This window comes from Sinocyclocheilus anshuiensis, unplaced genomic scaffold (genome assembly GCF_001515605.1).
Source record: "Sinocyclocheilus anshuiensis isolate Anshui unplaced genomic scaffold, SAMN03320099.WGS_v1.1 scaffold337, whole genome shotgun sequence".
NCBI classification, from domain to species: Eukaryota; Metazoa; Chordata; class Actinopteri; order Cypriniformes; family Cyprinidae; genus Sinocyclocheilus; species Sinocyclocheilus anshuiensis.
Window position 1 is genome coordinate 1759700 of NW_015537968.1, and position 10410 is coordinate 1770109.

The 10410-nt window shown below is 35.7% G+C and overlaps 1 protein-coding gene across 4 annotated transcripts in view; it reads right to left on the bottom strand.

Moving 5' to 3' along the window:
• The window catches only part of LOC107668950 (diacylglycerol kinase delta-like), a 76557-nt gene that overhangs the window by 3905 nt on the left and 62242 nt on the right, over window positions 1–10410 (bottom strand). For all 4 annotated transcript variants that reach the window (XM_016461038.1, XM_016461029.1, XM_016461020.1 and 1 more), the window contains 9 exons: window positions 9554–9652; window positions 7670–7760; window positions 6854–6961; window positions 6546–6642; window positions 6157–6264; window positions 3320–3433; window positions 2694–2828; window positions 1329–1489; window positions 874–988 (listed from right to left, as the gene is read on the bottom strand). In XM_016461038.1, coding sequence (XP_016316524.1) covers window positions 874–988; window positions 1329–1489; window positions 2694–2828; window positions 3320–3433; window positions 6157–6264; window positions 6546–6642; window positions 6854–6961; window positions 7670–7760; window positions 9554–9652 — 1028 coding nt within the window. The remainder of the gene's footprint in view (window positions 1–873; window positions 989–1328; window positions 1490–2693; window positions 2829–3319; window positions 3434–6156; window positions 6265–6545; window positions 6643–6853; window positions 6962–7669; window positions 7761–9553; window positions 9653–10410) is intronic.

Consider the following 10410-nt stretch of genomic DNA (forward strand, 5'->3'; position numbering starts at 1 on the left):
ACATTAACTACTTTATAATAGCTTCCTTGCTTCCACATCAGGATCTACACAAATTTGTGGAATTAATGTAGCTTACAATAAGTGATGCCATCATTAAAGCAAAAGTGGGACAGACTCCTACAATCATATTCACCAGTGGTGTCTCACATTGGGACTGTATATAATATCACACCGTTCAAAAATTTGGAGTCGGTAAGATTTTTTAATGTTTTTTAAAAGAAGTCACTTATACTGACCAAGGCTGCATTTATTTGACAAAAATACAGTAAAAACAGTAATATTGTCAAATATGATTACAATTTACAATAACTGTTTATCAATATTTTAATATATTTGATGGCAAAGCTGAATTGTCAACCTCCATTACTTCAGTCTTCAGCGTCACATGATCCTTTAGAAATCATTCTAATAAGCTGTTCAAGAATAATTTCTTCTCATTATTAATTTTGAAAACAGTTACTGCATAACATTTTTGTGGAAACTGTGATACATTTTTTTCAGGATTTTTTGATAGAAAATTCAGAAGAACAGCATTTATTTGAAATAATTTTTAAAAATAATTAATAAAAAAATAATTTCGATTTTTTTTTTTGTAGCAATGTGTTTATATTGTCTTTCAAAAGTCTTTGCTGCCACTTTTGATCAATTTATGCATCCTTGCTGAATAAAAGTATTAATTTCTTTAAAAATCCTACTGACTCCAAACCTTTTAACAGTAGTGTGTATATATTTATATATATTATATTCATACTTTTTTATTGCCGTACAAACAGAATAAAGCAGCTGGAATGTCAAAAATTCGTTAACTGTGTTAATTTGATTGGTAAACATTCTCTAAACTTAACAGTCCAACAACAACAGTGTTCTGGTCACCTCAGGGCTGGAGGGTTTGGAGGGGAAGGCTTCACTCAGGACCGCAGCACTGGCATTGACAGAATGAGCTAATTCCTGCTCCACCACCTTATGAGTGTTAGCCACCTCCCGGATCCTACAAAACATCATCACAACGCATTCAGTTGCAGCATATTACACGTTTATCCTCCACATAAGCCTTTAACACATGATTTTAAATGTAATTATGACAGTAAAATTACTTGTGAATTAATACAAGGAAGTGTCACATTTCTGAGGATTAGAAGTTACAGCAATGGGTGTGGTTTCAGGTAAAACAGATACAGTTCATTTCTTCAATAGTCCTCACATAGTTATGAAATAGCTTCCCACAAATGTATGCATTGATATTCACTGAGGTGTGACATTCCTGTTGGGTTACAAACTACATTTGTGTGGATGTCATAGACTCTTCATACAGGCACACATAAACACACCTGTTGATGAGTGTGTCGGCCACTAAACCAAGCTGCTGGACCTGCGCACATTCCTCTTCACTCAGATACTCCATGGACTGCTGGGAATTCAGTCGGGGCCGGGCTGGGCGGCTGTCACCTTTCCGCTTGTCTTCCCATGATTTCAGCGTGCTCTCGAACGCCTAGTGTCACATCAACACACAATGATGACAGAATGCACATCTACACTAAAGTTTGAGGTCAGAAATGTTTAGGGGGCTGGGAACAAGGGGCTATAATGCTTCTGACATTGATAATAATAATATGAAATGTTCGTTGAGCACTAAATCAGCACATTAGAATGATTTCTGAAGGATCATGTGACACAGAAGAGTGAAAATTCAGCTTTGAAAAATGTAGCTTTGCCATCACAGGAATAATATATTAAATTAGAAAACTAAAATAGAAACCATTTAAAATAGTTATTTTAATTTGTAATAATATTTCACAATATTACTGTTTTTGCTGTATTTTAATCAAATAAATGCAGCCTTGGGAAGCATAAGAGATATCTTTTGAATGATAGATTTTGGTGTTGGTGATGCCAGTGTGATATATCCCAATCTTCAAGCAGACGGAGCTGGCTGATGCAGCTTGGAATCATAAATTACACTGTGTTCATTCATTTGGTCAGAGGAGAACTCCCAAGGTTTTTTCCTCCATTTCTGTCACCTGATGGAGCTTGGGTTCCTTGCCACTGTCACCTTTGGCTTAAAAAACACTCAAAAAATATTCAGTAATACTGCATTATTGAATTGATTGCACTAACACTTTTGGATACAAACAAAACTTAAACTGATTTCAGCTGGAAGATGACAGCTGTAGAGCTGCTTTATTTCTTAATCATCTTTGTTTCATAATTGATGAATTTTACAACATCAACACTGTTATTGAACTGAATTGTATCAACATTGAACTGACTCGAGCTGAATAGCGTCACTATTGCCTTTGTAGAGCTGCACAAAGAACTAATTTCCTAACTGATGATTTTTACAGTTATTGAACTGAACTGACATCATTGTAGTGTTTTACAGAATAATTTGAATTTGTCTCATATTTATTTTTTTCCCCTGTCTATTACTGTTAAGCTGCTTTGAAAATTGAAAATCTGTATTGTATATAACTGTATATAAATAAAGGTGACTTGACTTGACTCTGCAGTTCGTCTGCAAAACTAAGCTGATAGAGCTTGTTTGTCTGGTGTAACTGGTTGACAAAGGAGGTCTTGCTGGTTAGGTTAGTCCAGTGGGGACAGCAGCTTATCAGAATCCCATACGAGTGAAAATGATCAGGCGATGCTGGTCTGTTGAGACAGTTTAAAGAAGATGAGCGCGCGCACACACTGACCCGGTCTCTGGTGAGCATCGGGGCTCGGTTCTTGTGGACAATTTGGACGATGCCAGGAGGCTGAATCCAGGCCTCACCGTCCACCTGCACTGGCACACCTTCATCACCCAGGATAGTGATCTTCACCTGCCGACACTGAGGAGATCAAAGCACATGTCAACTGATATGACTGATAGAAGAATAGTTTTAAATAATGTTTAATTCACCCAAGTGATGCATATTATTACATTATTTATCATAAATTACCCATAAACATGTTCTCATACACAACATTAGATGATATTAATAATTAATTATTAAAAAATAAACCTATCCTTTAAAAAAACTGCATTTAATTTAAGTACTGTATATTTCATCATATTTGATAAATGAAGTTTCATTTTACCATGGTGGAAGAACACTTCTCCCCAAAAGCTCTAATTTACCCTAATCTCTTAAATGAGTAAATTAAATACAATTAAACCAACTGCTGCAATCATGACTTGCATTTCTTTGATCTGCAATTGCAAGTCTTGTCATTCCGATCGAATTCCAATTAGGGTGTGGTTGAATTCAATTCAAATTCTAACACGTGACTTGAAAGCAAGACGGTTTTTAAATTCTGAATTGTGTGCTTGGGTTCAGACCTGTGCGATGCGGTGATGCTGTAGGTTGATGACTCGAGACATGGCCATCTGCATGCTGCCGAACACAGCCACCACCTCCAGCTTCTTATCATCAAAAGATGGAGCCCCAAAATTCTACACAAAAAAATACAACAGAAGACAAAATGTCATCATTTCCACCGCTGAACCACATTCTCAACATCTGATACTTTATTTACACAACTCTATAAAAAAAGTATTTCTATCAACCTAAATCTGCATGTTGTAAGGTAAGCAACTTTGATAAAATCCCACAAAACACAGGAAGGACCAGATGTCTTATGTACACTCTGACTCTTGCTGGGAAATGACATCATGATATTCCAAATACACTTTACAGGAAAGAATCTGTTACAGTGATGTGAGATAGATAGATCCGATAACGCAAAGTCACTCCAGTTAGGTTATCCTCTGTAATATACTTTTTTGGCATCTATTACACTGTATATTTAAGAAATATTGCATGAGCAAGAGCACAAAATATATGTGACCCTGGACCACAAAACCAGTCTTAAGTCGCTGGGGTATATTTGTAGCAATAGCCAAAAATCCATTGTATGGGTCAAAATGATTGATTTTTCTTTTATGCCAAAAATCATTAGGATATTAAGTATAGATCATGTTCCATGAAGATATTTTGTAAATGTCCTACTGTAAATATATTAAAATTAAATTTGTTATTAGTAATATGCATTGCTAAGAACTAAATTTGGACAACTTTAAAGGCGATTTTCTCAATACTTAGATTTTTTTTGCACCCTCAGATTCCAGATTTTCAAATAGTTGTATCTCGGCCAAATATTGTCCTATCCTAACAAACCATGCATCAATGGAAAGCTTATTTACTTTCAGATGATGCATAAATCTCAATTTTGAAAAATTGACCCTTATGACTGGTTGGAGTTGTTGGAATGTCATTATTTATGAACAATTGTGTATATTTTCATGTTAGCAGAATGAACATTTGTCACCAAGGCTTTATTCCAAAGTAGATTATAAACCTACATGTTGTTTACTCGGGCCTTTAGCTGTTTAAAACCCATGGGTCAAACCAAAGCAAAAAAGCAGCAGTCGGAGATGACCAGTTGCGTTTTATAATTCATAAACCAGAAGACGGGGTCGCTCCCAGGCCTACTTTCATATTAAACAAACCCCTGTTTCCCACTCAACCCAAGCCTCTTATTCTACAAAACCTCCCATTCTGATTTAGCAGCCATTGGAGAATGGAAAATAAGTCATATGGATTTACAAGGTATAACAAGGAAATCTGTTCCAGAATTTCTTTTGTTTGTTTTTCAGTCTGGTGCTTGTTCTTACGCATGAGAAGCCAAAAGTTGATATGTGATTTGAGATATGTGGAAGGCAACAACTACGCAAAATGTATAGAAAAAAAAGAAAAAAAAAAGACAACAACCAGAAAATCAAAAATAACAATGAGGCCAAGTTTCACAGTTCTTCGTTTTACTGAAATTGTTCTGACATACAAAACTATTTGATATTTAAATCAACCACAGTATGACCACAAAATGGCAGAATATTCGCTCTGATAACTTTTAAAGTATGACTTGATACAATATCAAGCAAGTTACAGAAAGAAATCATTTTGCTCCACAAAAATGCAGAGTTTATAAATTATATAAATAGAATCGCGGCACTCTGAGCGCAAATAACAATTACAATATACAATTCCGACAAAATGCGAAATCAAAAATCAAACACACAAAGCACCAAGCATCCCTCCCTTTATTTAACCACCAAAGAAAATTTGTTATTGTTCGGTTTCGTGCACACCACAATCAATCCGATCAAACAGCTGGCAAATAAGATTAAGCCAACCACTATGAGTCCGATCTGAAACCCCTCCAACAACTCCATCCGAGCAATCAGCTCTTTCTTGAACATGTCGGCCGTCTCATCGTCCAGAACTGCCGTCTTAACACAAATAAGAGACAAAAATCTTACAGTCAGCAGTGAGGTGGCACCTAATCCTGCTACAAAACCAGTCTTAAGTCGCTGGGGTATATTTGTAGCAATAGCCAAAAATACATTGTATGGGTCAAAATGATTGATTTTTCTTTTATGCCAAAAATCATTAGGATATTAAGTATAGATCATGTTCCATGAAGATATTTTGTAAATGTCCTACTGTAAATATATTAAAATTAAATTTGTTATTAGTAATATGCATTGCTAAGAACTAAATTTGGACAACTTTAAAGGCGATTTTCTCAATACTTAGATTTTTTTTGCACCCTCAGATTCCAGATTTTCAAATAGTTGTATCTCGGCCAAATATTGTCCTATCCTAACAAACCATGCATCAATGGAAAGCTTATTTACTTTCAGATGATGCATAAATCTCAATTTTGAAAAATTGACCCTTATGACTGATTTTGTGGTCCAGGGTCACATATCTATTTACTAGTCTTCAGTGTACTGTATATTAGCATACTTCTTGCATCAGTATTGCATCTTTTTCTGTTTTCCATCATTTATTCTCCACACCTGTTTCAAAATGCTTCTTGTTTATACTCTACAATGCATTTTATCACACACAATTATGACAAATTGTTCTTGAGAAATGATGATGAAAGGGAATTGATGGATTGATGAGTGGTTGTAAATGTGGTTGATGCATTCTGAAAGTCATATCTGCAGGAAGAAACTCTGGCCAGGAGCCACTGTTTATAGACAGATAAATGCACGGCACAGATTAATCTGTTCATCTATTGAGATTTTCACTTTGTTGAACTGAACGGCCCTATGAAAAGTAAAGTTATAAGCTCTGAACTGAAATTCAGTTTCATTGATGGACTCACATTGTCCTCTTTGGTGCCACCCCAGAAATTAATGCCTCCTGCATAGCTGGGGATGTTCAAAACAGCAAGACCCTGAAGACTCGGCAAGGACATGGGCACTCCATCACACTGCACACAAAGAGAGAAAAAGAGTGGTTACATGATGTACAGATTCTCAGAACAACGTTTGAAACATGAAACCATGACAGCTTACATGGATGAACAGTACACACACATGTACACAAACACACGCAGTGGCAGAGCATCATTCATACTGTGTGAAGTGAAGTAAATGGCAAAAAAAAGTGCTTTCTCTTTCCAATAAATGTCTGAAAGGGAGAAATGCATTCAGCCCACATGTCGGCATTTTTCATTCTCTTTCTCTCTGTCTGTCTGACATGTGCTCATACCTCCAGTTGGACTCTTTGTTCTAGGTTCTTGTAGGTTTGTTGCACCAGTTCTTTGGTCCCTAACACGCCGTACCACATCATGTTTTTAGTGCGACTACTGTTAAATACATAGAAGATTTCACAGTTTCAGTCAACATTATATAAACACAGCATAAAAAAAAAATCAGGGTTACTGAAAATCAAATGTCTTGAATAAAAACGAACGTTAAAAGCACATCTGTAACTAGTAATGCCACTTCTCTGCAAGACACATTCATATAGATTAGGTGAACTCTATTCAGAAATTATGAAGGATTTTTCTCTCTTACCTGCACTTTTTTGGGTGCTCGTCTCTCTTGTTGTTAAACTCTAGAGATATTTTGGCATCCAGCCCAATGCCAAAATAGTTATTCATCACACACTTTTCTGTGCACTGCCTGTGGAACAAGCAGGATGAGTGTGTGTAAGTTGAGTCACTTACAATATGAATCAGAAACATTTATGGCGTGCTAAATGAGCAGCAAAGGTGGATGTATTCATCATACTCACATCATTCACAATAAACACAGTGAAAATCTATATTTATTTATAGATGAAATTGCTACAATGTCACAAAGGTGAATGGTTTTGGGTTTGTTAGACAAGTATGTTTTAATGATGGATATGAGGTTTCTAAGTTTCTAATATTTTATTAAGCATTATATAATATATACACTACAAAAAAGTTTGGGGTCAGTAGGATTTTTTTTATAAAAAATTTAAAATATAGCAAGGTCACATTAAATTGATGTGAAATGTGGTCAAAAACTTAATGTGCTGCATTTTTTGAAAGTTCAAAGCACAAACTCTGTCTAAGCATGCAGTTCACTAGGTTTTGAAGCAAAGCCTTAGAGTATGCAGTAACCAAAGATAATCTCTGAGAGTCAGTGAAACGAGTCGAATGAAGAACTCCATACGAAAACAGATTTATGTCTGAGACTGTGTTGGACTAGTGTGTCAGTGAGTGCAATAGCAAACACACTGTGGGATATTACATTGTCAGCAGGGTTTTAGAGTTGCTGGAACCTCAGATGTCATTACTGCACTTCTCTGGAAAAAGATAAGAGCTCTTAAATGCGCACATGTGTGTGTTTGCACAGTCTTACACAGACTCTTCAGAGAAAAGCACAGTGCTGAAGCTCTCTGACTTCTCCAGCAAAATAGGGGCTGTAGTAGTTGGACTCAATGTGTTTTGACCTGTCAATGAAATAAAGAGATAGATAGAGATGCAGCCATAAGAGAAAAATAAAATTATCACAATAATAATAAATAATAATGGGTATCAAACCACTCTGGAAAAAAAAAGAGCTTTTGAATTTACTTATTTTTTTAGGTAAGTGGTTGAATGAACTAAAATCATCTACTTTTAGATATTTGAAGTTTTAGAACTTCAGGCTATAATTTTTTATTTTTTTGGTAGTTTCAATTATTTTGTGTACGATGTACTCCTTGAAAATGACTCAACGTCCATTATAATTATGACTAGTGTACTTAAATTTAGTAGTGTAAGACTGAAAACGTTTGTCTTAATTCAAATTTGTTCTATCCAGCATAAAACGCAGCTAGTTAATTAATTTGAGTACACTGATTTCTTTAAATCATCGAGTTAAAATATTTATGAGTACGGTACTGTGAACATTTAATTTGAGAATACAAAAAAAGAGAAACTACATTTCTTAAAACTGAATGAAACTCTGAAATCTATAAAATCTACTTTGTTAACCTGAAACATAACTGAATTGAGTAAAACCAATTGGAGAAATAATCTCAAACAAGTCTCTTGTAGCCTACAGCTTTCTAAATATAACAATGAGTCTAGGAAAGTAAAGCATCTATCACTACAATGGCATGAGCAGTTATTGCTTTTTTAAATAAAGCAACATACAGCACAAATATAGACTTAATGTTTTTTGCCCCATCCTCAACCGAATCACAAGCCCTACTCCTCAGTGCAGTCGTAACCCCCAAAACTCCAACATAACAGAACATTAAACACTAACAGATTTCATTGTGGAAAAACACATAAAACAGACATTTACTCCCATATATTCTACATATTTGAGTTTAGTATGCTTAATTAGTATGCTATTCGATTTCCAATTGACAGAAAAAATACTTGTCAAGTAAGTAAAGTTATTTTCTTTGAAAATTTACTTGATTGCTTTAGTTGAGTAACACGGACAAGAGAGAATATTAGTAAAACTAACCACAGTGAAAGTGAATTTTCTTTTTTCAAAGGACTCAGAAACACTCAAATTATTTTCATGTGGCAGTGATTTATGTAAGGAAATATTATTATAATGTCAATGGAAATATAACATGAATTAAAAATAAAACACAAGTTCTTTATGGATGTTTTTTTAAGTGCTTTTTTAGTGCCCTTTGTGTGAGCTAATGCAGTGTTATGCACGTTGATACAGTTGATGTTAATTAACGGTTGCTCCTTCAACTGATCCTCTGCCTTTTCCTTTTTCCCGTCTCCCTGCTCACACAGACAATTCTGAGGGACGACCTTTTCTAGACAGTGTCTGGGTTGCATGAATCATATAGTTTCTGTTTCAGAATAACTGAAGCAATGGTGCCCACCAGGACATTCCGCATACACACTGTTATTTTTTGTATCCCCCTAATTTATACATTTAATTTTATGCTGTATTGGACTGTATTGTATTGGAAATGCTCTTTAGTATTAATTTCTACTGCTGACCTTCATATTCACAAAATGAGCAAAGATCCTTTAACTGGGGGGTTTTATTCACGGACTGTGATTGGTGATTTAATAAACCACAGGTTAAGGACAGCTGCAGTTTGGTCTGCTATTTTGTTAGGAACAGCTGCAATATATTAAAATGCCAATGATTTGAATAAAATTTCAGAGCCACAGCTGAGGAAAAACTTTTCAGCGAAAAGATGAATTGAGAAAAACTACGGATTTAATTGCTATGCATCATCTACGGTATTAATATTCATAAACTGAGTTTGTTACTTACGTGGCTCCGCCTCCTTGAGGTCCTCACTGCTGCCTCTTTTGATTGATGAGGAGGATGACATTCTCTGCACCTGGGTGTGTCTGTTCTGCTCATCCACCACTGAGAGAAAACAGTCAACAACAATCGAATTAAACATTGACTGAAGTGGTCAAGGAGCCGCTGTTACAAGCTGTGTCATTCCTGCACCGTACATCTGCAAACAATAGATTTTAGTTTTACCTTATTTAAATACAATCAAGATAAAGCAGAAACTAAAATCTAAAATGTTTTTCATTAAAGCCTTTTCATGTTTTTCTGTTTTGCAAGTTTTGAACGTGTTGTCATTTCACAATTGTTTGAATGAAGTACAGCAGTTTTGTCTTACAGTACTCTGCAATACTTAAAGGGTTAGTTCACCCAAAAATGAAAATTAGCTTGTGTTTTACTCACCCTCGAGGCATCCTAGGTGTATATGACTTTCTTCTTTCAGATGAATCCAGTCGGAGTTATATTAAAAATTGTCCTGGCTATTCCAAGCTCTATCATTGCAGTCAGCGGGTGTTGCAGTTGAACAGTCCACAAGTCGTCAAATAAAACTCGCGCATTCATAATAAACGTGCCGCAGACAGCTCGGGGGGATGAATAAAGGCCCCCTGTAGCGAATCCATGTGTTTTTGTAAGAAAAATATCCATATTTCAAACGTAATAAACACTTTTCTCTCACTTCCGCTGACTGTCATACACTGAAGCAGTTCCGGCGGAAGGCGTATGACGTATCCGCAGCGCACACGCCTCTGAGGTATACTAGTCTCGCGAGTTTGTTTATAGGAGCAAAGGAAGCAAAGTTTCCTTACTTTAGCAAAGGAAAACCAGTCTCC